The 18,262-nt window shown below is 48.9% G+C and overlaps 2 protein-coding genes across 2 annotated transcripts; one reads left to right on the forward strand and one right to left on the reverse strand.

Annotated features, from left to right (window-relative positions):
• Positions 1-710: 710 nt before the first annotated feature.
• LOC100284863 (DTW domain containing protein) lies at positions 711-2,429 on the reverse strand. Its single transcript, NM_001157758.2, has one exon. The coding sequence runs from the start codon at positions 2,324-2,326 to the stop codon at positions 827-829; it is 1,500 nt and encodes a 499-aa protein (NP_001151230.2). The 5' UTR covers positions 2,327-2,429; the 3' UTR covers positions 711-826.
• Positions 2,430-3,356: 927 nt separating this feature from the next.
• On the forward strand, positions 3,357-7,104 carry LOC100276307 (uncharacterized). The gene is given in 3 exon segments (NM_001150129.2): positions 3,357-3,697; positions 6,618-6,705; positions 6,830-7,104. Coding segments are annotated over 3 exon segments (363 nt in total). The 5' UTR covers positions 3,357-3,498; the 3' UTR covers positions 6,906-7,104.
• Positions 7,105-18,262: the final 11,158 nt, after the last annotated feature.

Raw genomic sequence — 18,262 nt, forward strand, 5'->3', positions numbered from 1 at the left:
ATAAACACATTACGATAGCATAAAATAGTAGCAAAACGATAAAGGCATGAAGCCATGCTTGGATTGGATCTCAGTCTTAGCGATCGTAGAATCATAGATTCTATACGGAAAAGGGCAAGTGTTTGAATCCTGGATTATTATCCAATCAGTAGTGTTAGAGTATACAGTTGCATTCTAGATAAACTATTATCAATTGACATCACATAAGGTTTGTACCGTTGTTAACCAGGTCCAAATCCACGTTTTCCTTAGCGAGAGAGAATTACCCCAAGAAACAGACGAAGCATTTCCGGTGGGCGGCGTCTGTCCTGGTTGGGGCCGTGGAGCTTGGCACTCACGTTCCATGCCACCTGGGCTGGCTTGTTGGGCTTTAGCCCAATACAGTATGTACAGACAATTGCCAACCACAGTCCACGATAGCCCACACCGCTTCGCCATCTTCTTCTTCGGTCGCATACGAATAGGAGAATATAAGCAGAAGCAATACAGCGTTATATAACTACTTATCTCATGTATCATCATCCCATTCAAAATGACTACCTACCATACGTTCAAGTCTACAAAATAGTTGTGTATGAGAGCTTTAGCAATACTGAGAAAAGAGTCAGATCTGATCATAGAAGGTGAAACCGACAATGATATGCTCTGCCCTTATCCAGAAAATGAGATAAAGCTCAAACGGAAAACACCATCTAACTACAAAACCTTGGCATTAAAAAAAATCTGAGTATAAATTAACGTATATATGTCATCTGGACTGAAAAATGCATCCAGAGGTCATCATGAAGTTAGATAACAGACTGATGATGATAAGACCTTTTTATGATTAGGAGTTGAGCTTTTGCTTCACATTCTCATCCTTGCATCGTCGCTGATCAGCAATCATCGACTCAAAAACATCCAAGAGATCATCCAGTCCCTTTGAATCCTCTCCCAGTTTCCTCATGGCAACAACTATACTCTCAATGGTAGACAAGCACCCAGCCTTTGGCTCATGCCTCACCTCACTATACAAGCTAACCCTATCTGACTCCAGCTTCACGTGTGGCAGAAGTTGCAGCCATGGATTCTCATGGTACATCCTCTGTGCTTTTGCCCAAGTGCCATCCAACACAATCAAATGTTGTACCTGACAACCTGAAGCATCAATGCTGATTGCCCGCTGGCACGGAAATAGCAAAGCAGATTTTGGCGGTATGGTGATTGAGAATTCCTCAAACACTGTTATTTCTCCAGTGAGTTTACACTTCTTCATCTGTATCTTTGTGACAAGAAAGCCATTTGAGACAGCTGCTTCACCAAGCGGGCCTCTTGATAACCATCTGATTTTGGGTTTCACTCCACGCTCAATACCAATCCTTAGTTCCTTCTCTGTGTACGCAATAGTGCACTTATCCATGCTTTTCCTGGTCCAGTCCTGTCCAATAGCATCGCTAACTTCATCTATTTCTTTTCCCACACCGTTGCAGCCATTGACCATCCCATTAACTTCATCTGAGTCTGAGTCATTTGTAACTACAGAATGAGACAGACTACCATTTACATTATACGCCACCTCCATCTCGCTTCTATGGTTGCTTTCACCTGTAGTTGCTTCATCAACAGAGTTCTCTATCTGGTTTGCAGCGGAGCTAGGCCTTTCAAGTCCAGCAGGCTGTCCATCACTATTCGTCTTCTTGATGAATCTGACACGCCCACCATCGTTGTGGCAGCAACTAAGAAAACCATCCTCTCCAGCAAGATTGCAGAAGATCCCACCATTGACGTCCCCAAGATCCAACATTTCACAAGAACCACCAAAACTGAGGTCTTCAGCGCCCAGATGACCACAGGCACTCAATCCGGACTGGTCAAAATCACAGGTCGCACTATGCTTTCCATCCGATTTGGCACCACAAATCCCATCACGAGGAAACGCAAGGCCACCGCCATCCTGCAACTCGATCTCCTCAGGCCCGTCAGACCGGTCGTGGTTTCCAAAACGAGCAGACACAGGACCGCCTGCAGGACCCGAAGCCGCCGCGGCGCCGCCGCCGGCATCAAGCGTGGTGAGGATGAAGCGGGCACGGTGGTTGACGTCGGTGACCTGAGCGACGGCGAGGTTTCGGAGGCCGAGGCGTGCCACGCGCGTGGAGTTGAGCGGGTGGTGGGCCTCCATCGCGTGCTGCAGAACGGTGACTCCGACGGCGTTGTCCACAGGCGGGGAGCGGAGGCGGCCGCAGAGGCAGAGGCGGAGGGGCTTCGTGCATACGGCGCACATGGGGCGACGTTGCCCCGGCTGCCGGTGAGGAACATCGCTCTGGCTCGCCGCCGCCGCCGCCGCCATGGGTGGACTGAGGCCGGCTAGTGTGGGAGAGGTTTGGGCGTTTGGCTGAGTTTAGGGTTTGGACTGGAGGGGGTGCTTCTCTTTCCCCTTGGGTTCGAAATGTTTGGATTGGACATGGAGGGGGATGTAGATTAAGGACATCATTGAGATGCAGATGGCAGTGGTTTTTTTATCTGTCCAAACAGGACTGGTTCATATGTTCAGTACAAGGGACCACTATCACTGAGCTAAACTCGAAAAACTGAAATAAAATTCAGATATGAACCAAATTGATCATAACTATTGTTTTTGTTCCTAATCTAAAAATAATCAACAAGCAATAATCTAAAAATAAACTGGGGTGATCTGGATCCATCTGTTCAGGCGAGTCCAAGTCCAACACACCGGATCTAGTAGTAGGCCTTCCATTGTTTCAGCATTCTGAAAATAAACTGCTAATTTTCTCTGTATGTGTTTATACGAACACATCAAGATGTCTTCCAAAAGGACTTCTCTTTCTTTGTGCTGGAATAGATGTCTCGGAAGTAGTTTGTGCAAAACTGGCCTATTGCTGCACCAAGTTACTGCCTTCATTTTCGAATATCGCCGCCGCAGATCCATGGATGAGGCTGTGCGCTTGCGGGAAGAGGGCAGCAGCCGCAGAAGGGGTGATATTCGTATGCAAGAAATTTAGGAGCACAGCTAGAGAACTGTGTTTTTCATTTTTTTCCCCTAAAATGAAAATTGGGATCAAGGTTTTAAGAAGCTATAGGAGATGCTTTATGGTCTGTTTAATTGCACAAGACAACTTTTTTTATTTAGCGCCTGTTTAATTGCACAAGACAATTTTTATGTAGCCTGGGCTACCATATCAACGTTATACATTTTTTTGTTAAAAAAAATCGTTCGAGGTGGGCACGCTTTTTTCTGGTCACCTACACTCGGCAAATGACGTCACTGCCCCTCCTCCCCGCCTCTGCCAGTGCGCCACCCGCTCGCTGGGCCGTTGCCCGTTGGGCGGAAGAAAGCCACGCGCGCACCGCAACTGGTCGACGACGACTTTCTAGTCTCTCTCCTCCCGCCTCCGAGTCCGACCCGTCCGAGAAAACAAAACAAACCAAAAGAAGAAAAGAAAGGCGACGACGAGGGAGGGAAGGCTCGCCGCGAGATCTGGGGGAGCTCCCATTCCCAGGATGCACGACTTCTGCTTCACCATCCCCTACGGGTTCGCCGTGCTGGCCGGCGGCGTGCTGGGCTACCTCCGCCGCGGCAGCACCGCCTCCCTGGCGGGGGGCGCCGGCGCCGGCGCGCTCCTCCTCCTCGCGGGCTTCGTCAGCCTCAAGGCCTTCCAGAAGCGCCGCAACTCCTACGTCGCCCTCGCGCTCGAGACGCGTAAGCGCCCGCGCCCCTTTCTCATTCTTTTCTCCTTACATTTGGGAACAAATAGAAATGAAACTACCTGATTTGTAGACGGGCCGGGTGGTTGATCGCCGCCTGGATCATAGGAAATGAGCTGGAATTGTGGTAACGTAGTCTATCTATCAATATGGTAAAGTTGGTGACTGCATGTACGTCTTGCGAGGGCATTGTGTAGCAATTTGATTTGGTTGCGGGTTCAGGATTCTCCGCGTTTCCAACGAACTTGCTGTGCTGTGTTTCAGTGTTTGGAAAGCCAGCATTTCACGTCCCATTTTGCCCAAGCTCAAATTTCTAACCATTTAGAAATTTAGAAATGCGGCAGTCTGTTGAGCCCATGCAAACACGTACTAGTTCCAGTGCCATAACCTCTTCGTCACTGTGGTCTGTATTGCTTCCTGTCGGGCCCTCTTGCATGTTGTCTTATGCGGGACATGAGTACAAGGCATGAGGAGGGCACTAGTTTGATATTTTTGGCACAAAGTTAGTAATGGCTGGTTAATGACTAGTTTTGTGACCATCTGAAACATCAAGGCAAATGGTCTGCTAGTAGTGGTGCGAATAGTTATAGATCTCTGTTCTGGCATGTACTCTTGTAGTAGTAGATGAGGCGCTTGTGGGGGCAAGTCATCACCAACACCTAGCCAAAATAGGGGAGGATAGAGCTCCTGCCATTTGTTTCAAAAAAAATAGGGGAGGATAGAGAGGCATGAGAATACCCAGTACATGTAAAGCTTGTGGTAGTCTTGTGTGAATAGACATAGGTCTGTACATCAGTACATGTACTCTTCTAGTACTAGACACAATTCAGTACCAGGCAACCCAGTCATTTTATGCATATCCAGGAATTAGGGCTGTTTGGATAGTAGCAGTCCAACAGGAATTTTCAGGTACATGTAGGAACCAATACATATACTGATGGATTCTTTTTTGGAGGGGTTGTGTGATCCAAACTGGAGAAAATTGTTGGTTGTTGGATTTGTTTAGATGCCTTTACTCAATATGCATGTAGTAGAATTTCATTTCCATTTTAGCTTTCGACAGCTTGATCACCTTGATTGGTTTTCAGTCCTAAGAGTACACCAGCTATAATGTGGAGTGGGGACTGTCCCTTCTTCTATGGTGGGCTCTTCATTCCAGGTCTTTTGGCACACTAACAGCTTGTCGGCACTTCACAACTCTTATACACTAAATTTGCATGAACATTTTGATCTTGAGCTCGTAACTGTTTGTTTAGGATTTTTTGGTTCTGTTTGTTTAGGAAATTCTGATGGAGAACTTAGTTCTTTCATCTGTTTGCAATTAAGTGATGGAATGGCTTCTTGCGTTCTTTCATCTTTTCATAAACCTTTAGGCCCCGTTTGTTTCCTTTCATTTCGAGGAATTGGAATCTTACTAATTGAATAGGCTATTTTTTTAGAATATGACATTCCACCACTTTCCAAAGTTATCATATAAGCCTATCTCAAATTCATGGGGTGAGAGATGTAAATTGATTCTATAGATTTACATACTAATTTTCCGATGTACAACTTATAGCACACTCTTCTACTTACGCCTCTATAACATAAATGTACTATATAACTATCTCTCTCAAATGATTTAGGATAATATACAAATATATTACATATATAAATATATATAAACTTAATTAGTTTTGTCTAAATTATAATTATTAAAATGGAATTCAATTCCAACGAAACAAACGGGCCCTTAGTGATTTATTTCAAGAAATGCACTCCCTCGAGAAGTTTGAAGAATTACTTGTAAAGTTTAAATTTGGGGTTTCCAAAATTCGTGTCTAGGGTGGGATCGCAATGAATAGGTGACCTGGATAAGATTTCCCATATCTTGAATCTCAGCGTCCGTTTCGTAGGCATCCATACTTTCGTAGAAGTTTTTTAGTTCTAGATTCTCTTAGGTCTAATTTGGGAACTCCATTTACCCACCGGTTTTTCATTTTCCCAAGGAAAATTAGTTTATTTTTCCTTGGGAAATTGAAAATCCCATTGAAAATTTGGGTTACCAAACTAGCCCTTAAGAAACGTTTCAGGTGCTGAATTGGAATCACTTCGTGAAACCTTTTGACTGTTAGACTGGATTATGTATCCCAAATAAATAAATATATATTTTAAAATATATAAATAAAAAAGACTTCAAAAATGGTTTTTGTGCGCAAATAATGACTTAAATATAACCCATTTTAACTTGTTGTACTAAAAAAGGATTGGTAGAAAAAACTAATCACTATTACACGTGGGAAACCAGAAACAGAATCACTCCACTACTCTGTAAGTGATTGTGGTCTCTGGTACAAAAAGAGAGGAATCACTAGAAATGTTTCTACCTAAAATAAGTATTGCCTTCGATCATTTGAATATGTTTCTTGTGATTATGTAGAGAATCAGAATCGATTCTTGCATTCAAATGAACCCTCAGTTAAAACTGACTCCGGAATAAGGGGTGTTTGTTTGGGATTATAATCTGCCCAGATTATATAATCTAACAACTTTTGAACTAACACTTAGTTTAAAAATTGTTGGATTATATAATCTGGGCATATTATAATCCCAGGAGAGAGCCACATCATTAGATTATGCCCCTGCCATCAGATTTGATGAGGATTTAGACCATTAATAACATCACTACCTTACCACCAGAGCTGTCATGGTAGATCTTATTAGTGTTCAAATATTTTAGGCAGAACATGCTAATTATTAGGAGACCACAAAACAGTTGCACTTTCGACAGTCCTGTTGTTTCCCATGGACTGAATAAACATAAAAAAACACTGTTCTTTATACTTAACATGAACTGCTGGGTGGAAAGTAATTTCTCCTGCCTACAGTTTCTTTGTTGCTTTCTTGGTGCTGACTGTGCAAATTTTGTTAGACAGTTTGTGCATTAGCCTTAACTTCCGTTATGGGGCAAAGATTCCTCGAGACTTCGAAGATTATGCCAGCTGGTGCCGTTGCTGGTCTCAGGTAACGCCAGCTTCGATACTTTGGAAGCATCACTGGATTATCATGCACTGCCCACTTGTTTTTCCTCCTTGTCTGCAAATAGAAAATGGCTTCACAGAACTAATTTGTAAATTTTTCCTTGTAGTGCCGTGATGTCCGCATTTTATCTGTTCAAAATTGCAACGGGCGGCAACCACATCCCACCACCAAAGAAAGAGTAAACCAGGCTTTAACTTGTAAATTATGTTTGATTGATGTCGAAGAAGACTACGAGCGATTGTGTTGTCTAGTTGCATGGTAACTTCAGGGACTAACATCTTCTTCCCCATTTGTAATTCGGCTAGAATGTACCATGGTTTGTGAACAATGTAAAAGAAATAAAGATGTGATTCACGGAAATGAATATGATGTTTACTGAGGCAGGCGCGTGTGAATTGTGATCTTGCTATCTTGGTGATTGCTTTGCTTCCGGTTGGTGGAAGCTCATCAGTCAGCATTGTGAGTTGTTTCTGTTTGGCTGGAGCCATGACGATATTATTTACTTGCTCTGGACTGGGCTGAAACTGGAAGGCTGGACCTTTTCCTCTGACAGCCTGAGTGCCTGACTGCAGACTACGGGAAACGTCTCCGACTTCATGGAGCGCAGCAGATGAATGGGAATGATGCCAAAAATTGTTAAATAGCTGATTCCAATCAACATCAATATAGCATTTTAGTCCCAAACAAATTGAAGTAGGCTAGAGCTGGAACTCAATAAGATGTCACACAAAAGAGAGAGAAAGGAGAGGGGAAAAGTTTTTGAGAGCACTAAAAGGAAAAAAGTCTAATCACGGTTTGGACACGTGGATAACTTCTTTTCAAGTACTTCTATCCAAACATAACTCTATTGGGATATTCCATTTCTTCAAGTCCTTTTTTATAGCGTCTTATGATGTCTCTATACACCAGTGCCTATAGGGTCTCCGATGAACATGTCCAAACCATCTCAACCGATGTTGAATAAGTTTTTCTTCAATTGGCGCTACTCCTACCGATCACATATGTCATCGTTTCTCACTCCGTCCAATCTTGTGCGCCCACATATCCAACACAACAATACAATATACACATCTCTATGACACTTAGTTGATGGATATATCGTCTCTTAGTAGGCCAACACTCAGCCCCATATAACATAGCAGGTCTAATCGTTGTCCTGTATAACTTGCCTTTCAACTTCTGTGACACTCTCTTGTCGCATAGGACTTCCGACGATTGACGCAATTTCATCCACTCCGCTTTGATTCTATGGCTAACATATTCATCAATATCACTATGTTTCCGTAGCATCGATCCCAAATAGCGGAAGTCATTCTCTGGTACTACTTGACCTCCCAAGCTTACATCTCCATCCTCACTAATTAAAGTACCAAAGTCACATATCATATACTCGGTTTTGGTCCTGCTAATTCTAAATCATTTTGACTCTAGGTCTGACGTCATAACTCTAGCTTTCTATTTACTCCTTCCCGGCTTTCATCTACTAGAACTACATCGTCAGCGAAAAACATACACCAAGGGATATCTCCTTGTATATCTCTCATGACCTTATCTATCACTAAGGCAAATAGATAAGGGCTCAAAGCTGAACCTTGATGCAGTCCCTATATGTTAATCGAGAAAATATTTGTATCACCATCAGTTGTTCGGACGCTAGTCACAACCTTGTCATACATGTCCTTGATGAGCGTAACATATTTTATTGAGACTTTATGCATATCCAATGCCCATCACATGAGATTCTTAGGTATTTTATCATAGGATTTTTTCAAGTCGATAAAAATCATGTGCAGATCCTTATTTTGGATAACCAATGGTATGTGAAACATTTTGAATATTGATAATGGTTTCTTAATTCCACGGAATCAATCCACTTATTTTTATTATCTCAATGTCATATGATAACCAATGGCACATGTTTGTCGAGTTTTAATTTTAGCCATTTCATCCCCCTTTTTCAAATGAATCCATAGAAAGTGGATTGCTGATCATGTAGGAGTGATGGAGTATACCTCACGTTGAAGTGGGGCCATGCCCATAACTAAATATGGACTAGATCGAGGTAAATGTGCAGCATAGTAATCTTGTGTTATATAGGCTGGTCTAACTGGTTTGGGACAAAAGTTAGATCAGACAACTTCAAATAATAATCGAGAGAATTCATTTCTTAGCCCTAAAACAAACCTTGGTTCTTGGCCCAAAAAATTAAAAATTTTCTTACATGACATCAATTTTATTTTTTATGTCCGTCCTGACACTTTCTTTAGTTTAAAGGGCTACGAAAGATCAAATCAGGCTACCAAAGAAAAGTGAATGCATGCAAGTTTGGCTTGCTTCCCAATGTTATACCCTAATATCTAAAATTCAAATAACAAACAATAAATGTGAAAACTTTTTAGGACATACATGAGTACAATGTAACAAATGGATCGCAAAACGAGCATCGAAAAGTCTGAAACGACTCAAAACTCTGGTTATTTTCAGCATCTTGAATTTTAATTATAGAATGCAAAATCGATACAAGCGAACTCTGATTGAGTTGACATTTTGTACACACCTTCATAAGGGAGTTTATAAGGTGTCCACAATTTTTTAGCTCAAATGAGTTTAAACTTCAAAGTCAAATCAGAAAACTCGAACTTGACTTGGATTTTAGCTGGGGAAGAGCAAATCTATTAGAAAACTTGTTCACTAATTGGATCAGCTCATACTATAGGTTGCAGTGAATACAGGACAATTTCTAGACCAAAGATTAACCCCAAAACACTTCCCAAGCAAGTGAAGGCAAGAATCAAATCAAAACTCAAAAGGGTGGAGAGGAGAAGAAATAAATCAAAAGCAAATTCCATTAGATTTAAGCCAAGAGGGCAACGTGTGGTTCCAGCCACACCTTCCTCAGAATTCCATAAACTTAGATGACGAGGTTCAACTTGCCTATCCATTCAGCTAGGGCAAAATGGATCAACTCTTGGATTTTTGATCCGACAATCACACAATCTTCAAGAAGTTTCTTCGCCTTAACGCACCCTTCGTGATGACGCCACATGTCGCCTTAGATTCGCTCTAGAACTGTGCCACCGGATTTTGAGGCCCAAACCCGACGAAACTTGCGAACTGTCACTGAAAGGGAAATATGATCAAACCTTTTCCTAAATGATTTTGGTGGCTGAAGTGCCCAACACAAATAATTGGACTAACTAGTTTGCTCTAGATTATATGTTCTACAGGTGCCAAAGGTTCAACACAAACCAATAAAAAGATCTAAGTTAGGGTTCAAAAGAAAGGAGCAAAAAAAAAAAAACTGAAGAGAACCCTGGTCTGGCGCACCGGACTGTTCGGTGCACCACCGGACAGTGTCCGGTGCCCCAGGGACCGTACAGGCTGAACTCCTCACCTTTGGGTTTCTGGACAGCCGCTCCGCTATAATTCACCGGACTGTCCGGTGTGCTAGCGGAGCAACGGCTAAGAAGCGCAACGGTCGACTCTAACGGTCGCCTACAACGTGAACAGTGCACGAACAGTTCGCGCAAAGTCAGAGCAGCGTCAGAAGGCGCATCGAACAGTGAACAGTGACTGTCCGGTGTGGCACCGGACTGTCCGGTGGCCCAAGCTGTCAGAGCTCCAACGGTCGAAACCGTCAGATCCCTAACATTTGGGTGACGTGGCTGGCGCACCAGATAGTGTCCGGTGGCGCACCGAACTGTCCGGTGCGCCCATCGACAGACAGCCTTCCCAACGGCTGGTTTGGTGGTTGGGGCTATAAATACCCCCAACCACCACTACTTCAAGTATCCAAGTTTTTCAGACTTCACATTCAATACAAGAGCTAGTGCAATCAATACAAGACACAATTCAATAGAATCAAAGCCTCTCCAAGTCCCAAATCCACTCCAATCAAATAGTGACTAGAGAGAGAGTTTTGCTCGTGTTCTTTGAGCTCTTGTTCTTGGATCGCTTTTCTTCTTCCCATTCTTGTTCTTCAAACACTTGTAATCAAAGCAAGAGACACCAAGTTGTGGTGGTCCTTGTGAGGGGTTTAAGTGACCCGTTTGATTAAGGAGAAAGCTCACTCGGTCTAAGTGACCGTTTGAGAGAGGAAAAGAAGAAAGAGACCCGGTCTTTGTGACCACCTCAACATGGACTAGGTTCTTTGGAACCGAACCTCGGTAAAACAAATCACCGTGTCATCCGCTCTATTTTCTTGGTTGATTTGTTTTCAACCTCTCTTTTGGACTCGATTTTATTTCTAACGCTAACCCCGGCTTGTAGTTATGTCTTAAGTTTATAAATTTCAGTTTCCGCCTATTCACCCCCCTCTAGGCGACTTTCAGTCGCGCTGGGTGGTTTTGAGGCTCAACCACCGAAACCCCCGTGGTAGCGTACTCCATATGCGTCTCCACATCCTAGACACGTGTCCCGCTGATACACATCCACGTCAGTGACATGATCCGCTTTGCCATGTCTTTACGCCTGTCGATGTCCGTAGGTGTCAGTCACACCACGACTAGTCACTCGACTTCTCTAGTCCCTCAGTCAAGACTCAGTTCTAATCTTCCATCACTCTGAACTACTGATACGAATCTACATGATCTTCACCTTTGTTGTTGACCAACTCCAGACTCCACACCTTCACACCACAAGACAAGAGACATGTTGCAACAACGCACTCACGCCTTGGTTAGTCCATCTGACTAAACCAAAGACACTACACTTGTTGACAATCACTCATCATAACACAAAGCATATATGCACATATCAACCTTGTGTTCGCAGACTAACAATGTTGAGTGACTGGGTAAAAGTATAAGATTGCCCTTTGTTGGAACTTGCTCTCGGCAGCAAGGAGGCCAACAAAGGTGAACAGTGATGACAACAGGGTTACGTGCTCGGGGGCAATAGCTCTGTTAATCTCGCCTCTCACGGGCACTGTGCGGGGGTATTTATAGGTATCTGAGTGCCCAACGCCTTGTGTTAAGGACGCATGTGCCCTCAGACACCTAGTTTATCCCCAGAATATTCCCATAAGCAGGGTTACAAGCTGTCATTACAAGTATGCCTTTACAAATTAGGCCCGTAACACAAAGGCGGCCACGCAGGGCCCGTTACAATGGGCCAGATCACACGTGGGCCTTAGGACTGAACGAGGCCGCGCCGCGGGAAGGCGTTGCCGCAGGCCCTTCGCCAAAGTGCCGAATCGAGCGAAGGGTGTCCCTGCCCGCTTTGTCCCTGTCAGACCAGCGACTGCGGCGGAGGCCTCGGGCGAAGGGTGGCGTCTCTGCCTTCGCCCCAACATTTGCCCTCCGAGGGACCAGTTCGACAAAGTCACCTGGTGCCGAAGACGTCGCTAGATGGCGGAGACGCTGCCCTTGCTCGAAGTGGTTCCGCGGGGGTTTTTGATGTGACCGTTGATGGACGGCGTACTGTTGGATTGCGGGTTTCCCGAAGCGTCGCGCCCTGTCGGATTGCGGGTTTCCCGAAGAGCCGCGCCCTGCCTATAAAAGGGGGCGGGGGTCGGTGCTGTTTGAACTTTGCCTTCCGCGCTCCGTAAAAACCCTAGCCACCCGCCGTCTTGCTGCTCCTCTTCCTCCACTGCTCCTTTTGCTCGCTGGAGTTCTGGCTCGAGTGAAGCAGACCGCCCGCCGCCGCCGACGGTACGTAGCAATGACGTCCTCTTCTTCTTCTGCCGACGCCACGCCGCCGGCCGCCGCCTCGTCTGAGGAGACGTTGAGTAGCGTGATGGTGGAGGAGTTGCGCGCCGGCGACTCTGTTGATTTTGGTGTGTCACGGATGACGTCAGCCCGCGTTGAAGATATGCAGCGGTTGGGCTACTTTGGCGGCGGAGTTGCTCGTGCTCCGGGGACGGAGGAAGTCCCCGAGCCGGAGGGTGAGTTGGTCGTTTTCGAGGCGTTCTTCGCCGCCGGTCTCCGCTTGCCTGCGCACCGGTTTGTTGGCGAAGTCCTGCGTAGATTCAACGTTCAAATACATCAGCTGACACCGAATGTCATGGTGGCGCTGGCGAAGTATGTCTGGGCGACGACGTCGTACGGCGGACAGCCGTCGGTTGAAGTTTTTGCGAAGAATTATTGTCTGCATTGGCAGAAAAGGATGGTTGGGGACGGAGTTGCCCAGTTCGGGTCATGCACATTCACGCCGAAGACCGGCAAGACCACAATGCCAGTAGTGGAGTTGGTTCCGTGCGCCCGCAACAAGTGGGGCAATTGGAATGAATTTTGGTTTTACGTTGCTGAGGGTACTGTCGAAGACTATGAGGGACTCCCCGTGTCTGAGATGTGCTCTCATTATTACTCTGCGTATCCGCCTTTTGAAGTGGCCGAAGGGGATGCAGACGAAGGGGCCCTTCGGTGCGCCGCCGGTCAGAGCAGTGGGCGTGATTTAGTTGAAGAGTTCGTGGCGTACGGGGTCTGGCCCTTGGCGCGCGGCTGGGCGCTGGGCGAAGTGTGCCCTCGCCAGATGCCTTTTCACGGAGGAAGGGAGGTGCGAAGTCCTGCCTTCGCACTGAATTTGCGAAATCGTGACCCGGCCGCCTTTGTGCGTGATGCGGAGGACTTGGCGGTGCGGCTCGTGGGACGTTACGTGCCGAGGACGGAAGGCCAGCGCAGCTTCGATATCCGCGGGTCAAACGACCGTTTGAACAGGGTCTTCGAATTAAATCAATTGCCGTACGACGGCTATCCTGGTCAAGACGAAGCAGACCGCCGTGGGAAGAAACCGGCGGTGGAGACTGGAGGCGACCCTGCGCTGGCGGCCGCCCCCTCCTCAAAAAAGAGAAAATTAGGTACTGCGAAGGGAGGACTTGGGGTGTCTGATAGTTTTGCTAGAGAGTTAATGAGGACGTGTGCGGCCCCGGGGGAAAGGATGTCTTCGCTAGAGCTCCGGGAGTCTTCGGCTCGGATGCTGAGGGTTACCGGGGGTTGCTGGCCTAGAAATGTTCCTATCCCCTGCGCGGCTGAGGAGGACTGTTTTACATCTCGTATGGTTCGTCGGTGGAGAGTTTTTCCTTACGGGCGAAATATCGGTGCTATTGTGTGGGCAGTGATGGACAAGGATCGCCAAGGGGCGGCGCAAAAACGCCAGGCGACTGTCAGGATTCACGAAGCTCGGCCGAAAAGGCAGCGGGGAACTGCGAAGGTTGCGGCCTCTGGCGGAGGCAAGCCACCGCTGGCGGCGAAGGCGGGCGCCTCTGCACCTAGCAAGGCGCCGGAGGCGACGGCGGGCGCCGGGGGCTCCAAGTCAACGAAGGTGGTGCCGCCGGCCAGCGGAGTGGCGGAGGCCTCGAAGGCGGCCCGAGCGCTGCCGTTGGCGGGCAAACGTGTTGCCGACTTCGGCACCGATATTACTGTAGACGACTATCTTGGTGGTAAGTCGCTGGCCTATTATTATTATTATTATTATTATTTAATTTGTTGACGCGCTGCAGGGCCGGACGAGGGCCAGCTTGCTATAGTTGCGCCTGGCGCGGCGATCGCGACGGCCGCCATAGTGCCGAAGGCGAGGGGCGAGGCGCTTGGCGCCGGAGGCGAGGTGTCGGCCCTCGCGCTGGTCAGGGATGAGGCGGGCGTGGCGACCCGCCGGCTGAAGGGAGTGACGGAGGCGCTGAGTCAGGCGGCGGAGGCGCTGAGTCAGGTCCGCTGAGCTATATTTTTTTTTTATTTAGGGCAATGGCCTTACGTGTGCTCTGCAGGTGGCTGACTTCACCAGCCGTACTGCGTCGGGGGCCCTTACGGCAGCTTTGTCTGCCGAAGTCGAGAGACTTCGGACGCAACATGCTGACGCTGTCCGTGAGAAATCGGCCTCCGACAGCAAGTGTCGTAAACTGGCGGACAAGGTGGCCGCCCTGGAGAAGGAGAAGGCTGACCTCCGGCGCCAGCTGGCGGGGGAGAGGAGGGAGGCTAACGAAGCCATCGCCAAAGAGCAAGCTGCGCAGGCGGAGGCCAAGCTGGCGCGGGCGGAAGGCAATATTGCCAAGGAGCTCGCCGGCCAGCTGCAGGAGCGGCTCACCTCCCTGGAGAGCCGCGCGAGGGGGGCCGAAGCCGCGATACGCGCGGAGGCCGAACGGACGCGCACACAGCTCATGGATACATACCGTGAGCTGGGTGCGCGGACCGGTGAGTTCGAGGTGCCTGAGCGAGAGCCCGGGCTTCGCTGTCTGGAATGGGTGCAGGAGGAGCTGCAGGAACTCCCCACTGTTTTGGGGGGGTCAATGTCGTTCACCTCCCTGGTCACCTGCGAGGGGGCGATGAACGCACTCTCTCGCGAAGGGTCCCGGCACTTTGAGGCCTTCGACCAGGCAGATGAAGATTTTGGGCAAGATATCTATAAGGTCGAAGACCCTGTGGTGAAGGAATCCGCCGGGGCCCTTTATGATCGGATGTGGGGTCTGTATGGTCGTGAGGTGGTCAGGGAACGGGCCGAGGCTGCGAGGGCTCAGGTAACGTTGTCGTTTGTTCGGTGTTTGCTGGATGTGTTCTGTGCGTGTGTTTGCTGAATTTTTGTGTGTTTTGTCTTAGGCGGAGCGTGGCGAGCGGGTGGACGACTTCGGGGCACTGAACAGCGCGCTGCCTGGCCCGGAGCCGACCCCTGCGGAGGCCGCGACTGGAGTCGCCCTGGAACCAACCCCGGAGACTGCGGAATACGCGCCGGGCGACCCCACTTCTGCTGTGGCCGGCGAAGACCTGCCCACAAAGGTGGCTGAAGGCGCGCCTGATGCCCCCGCAGCTGCTGTGCCGAGCGCTGAAGGTTCCGCGGCGGTGGTGGCGGAAGCAGCGGCGGAGCCAACGGCGGAGGCTCCCGCAGCGGCAGGGCCTTTGCAGGTGGCGTAGTGGGTGTTTAGGGTTGGGGACTTTTTGGATGTTGTACTGAATTTTGGTTGCTGCGCAGGTTCAAGATTTTGGGCCTGCGCACGCAACCGCTACTACTGAGTTTTTGGCGGCTTCGACCGCGGAAGGTGGAAATGAATATGGTGGGTCTGTATCTGAGTTTTTTGATTTTACTGACTCTGGGAGCTCAGTTGAGTGGACTGAGGAGTCGTCGTCGGAGGACTTGGATTATTTTGCGGCCTTGGACGTGGCTGCGGTGGAGGCTTCGCCACACGCTGCGGACGCGCCAGACGTGCCGGGTCCTAGCACCGGGCGCCGACGACGAAGGGCGGTTGCAAAGCGTAGGGTTAGTGCGGAGGAAGGGGCTCGGCTTCGCGTGAGTAGGGCTGGTCGGCAGGAACTGTTGTCTTTGCCGGCCGCCGCGAGCACAGGGGAAGGGGAACTGCGAAGTCTTTTTGCGGGTGAGGAGCTTAGGATAATGTTATTTAATTATAGGGAGATGGGAATTATTCCTAAGGTGGAGCCGATGTAGAGTGTGGTGCCCTCGCTTGTATATGTGTAAAGGGTTGTAAGATGAAGTTGTGTGCCCTCGCGTGCCTGTGCCTGCGAGGGCGCTGTGTACTTTGTGTGGCATGGTTGGCTATGTTGTGCTGGTGTGATTATAGTCGGTCTTAGCGCGGATGGTTTGATGCTGTCGCTTCTGCTTTTGTTGTACTAGTTTGACTGCGCCCTTAGGCGGCTTCTGCGCGGAGTCTTCGCGATAGACATCGGAATTTTTCGCACTTGATGCGCTAAGTCCGGCTGCACCCTTAGGCGACTTCTGCGCGGAGTCTTCGCGATAGACATCGGAATTTTTCGCACTTGTTGTGCTAAGTCCGGCTGCACCCTTAGGCGACTTCTGCGCGGATAGTCTTCGCGATAGACATCGGAATTTTTCGCACTTGTTGTGCTAAGTCCGGCTGCACCCTTAGGCGACGTCTACGCGGACTTGTCGCACGCGAGGGTGGCTAGCGCTTAGCCTCGCGGTGACTTCGAATTGGTCGAATGCCGAAGACCGTTGTCGCGGTCTTTTTTCGACACATGTTTTTGCGGGGGATTTTTCTCATATATATTACATGGCTCCGCCTCGTTAAAAACCTCACCCCCCGGGAGGAAAAGAGTGCGGGCCGGTACAAGATTGTTTGCGGTGAATTACAAGGGCGGAATCAGCCCTAAATGGATCAAACAAAAAATTTGCGAAGGTTGTCGATGTTCCAGGAGTGCTCCAGGTCCTCGCCATTTGGCGTTGTGAGCCTGTAAGCGCTGGGGGAAGCTTTTGTTTTGACTATGAAGGGGCCCTCCCACTTGGGCTCCAACTTGCCCTTGGACTCCGTCCGAGCTGTTCGGATGAGTACGAGGTCCCCCTCGCTGAACTCCCTTGGGATGACTGCGTGGTCGCGCCATGCTTTGGTCTGGGCTTGGTATTTGTTTAGGGCCTGTAGGGCGAAGACCCGGTCTCCGTCAATGAGATCTTTTGAGGTTGGCTCGTCCACATCAGGGACGGCTGACGGAACTGTACGCGGGGACCCATGCTTTATTTCTTGCGGGGTCATTGCCTCCGATCCGTATAGAAGGCAGAAAGGAGTGAACCCGGTCGCCCTGCACTCAGTTGTGTTTAGCGCCCAGACTGCCTCCGGTAACAAGTCGGTCCATCTGCCTTTTTTTTCATCGAGGAGCATCTTCTTGACAGCTGTGAAGATTTTCCCATTGGCACGCTCCACGACCCCGTTGGACTGCGGATGATAGACTGAAGCGAAGGCAAGCTTGGTGCCGATGGAGAAACAAAAATCCTTGAAATCTTGGCTGTCAAACTGCTTGCCGTTGTCAACTGTTAGCTCGGACGGTACTCCGAAGCGGCAAACAATGTTCTGCCAAAAGAATTTTTGGGCAGTCTTTGATGTGATTGTGGAAACAGCCCTCGCTTCAATCCATTTGGTGAAGTATTCGACGGCTACGAAGGCGAACTTAAGGTTCCCCTGAGCGGTGGGCAGGGGCCCGACAATGTCCAGGCCCCAGCGCTGGAGAGGCCATGTATGGGCGATCAGCTTTGTATATTGCGAGGGGTTGCCTGACCGAGGAGAGAACTTCTGGCAGGCTTCGCAGGGCCTTGTGACTCGATTTGCGGCGCAGATCATTGCAGGCCAGTAAAACCCTTGTCGGATCACCTTGGCAGCCAGGGCCCTTGGCCCTGCGTGCGAGCCGCACGTGCCACTGTGGACTTCGCGTAGGATCTGCATGCCTTCGGTTTCGGTGACGCATTTGAGCATTGGCTGACTGACCCCTTTCTTGTATAGTTGGCCCTCAATCAGTGCGAAGTCCCGGCTTCGATGTCTGAGGCGCTTTGCCTCACTGACGTCGGTTGGATGATAGTACCCCTGTAGGAACAGGGTTATTGGTGCCCGCCAGTCTTCGGTCATGATTAGGTTGACTATACGGTGGCCCTCGCTATCATTAGTTATCTGGAGCGCTTCGGGGCTCCGGACGGCTGGCGTGCCGATGGTGTGAAAAAACACGTCGGAGGGCAGGGGCTCGCCCCTGGCGGCGGCCTTGGCTAATGCATCGGCCTCCTCGTTCTTGGCCCTGTCCACATGCTGCAGGGTGAATCCCTTGAACTGTCTCTCGAGACTTCGGATAGCCGCGAGGTACTGCATGAGCGCGGGGTC

The sequence above is a fragment of the Zea mays genome, chromosome 5 (genome assembly GCF_902167145.1).
Source record: "Zea mays cultivar B73 chromosome 5, Zm-B73-REFERENCE-NAM-5.0, whole genome shotgun sequence".
In the NCBI taxonomy this organism is placed as follows: domain Eukaryota; kingdom Viridiplantae; phylum Streptophyta; class Magnoliopsida; order Poales; family Poaceae; genus Zea; species Zea mays.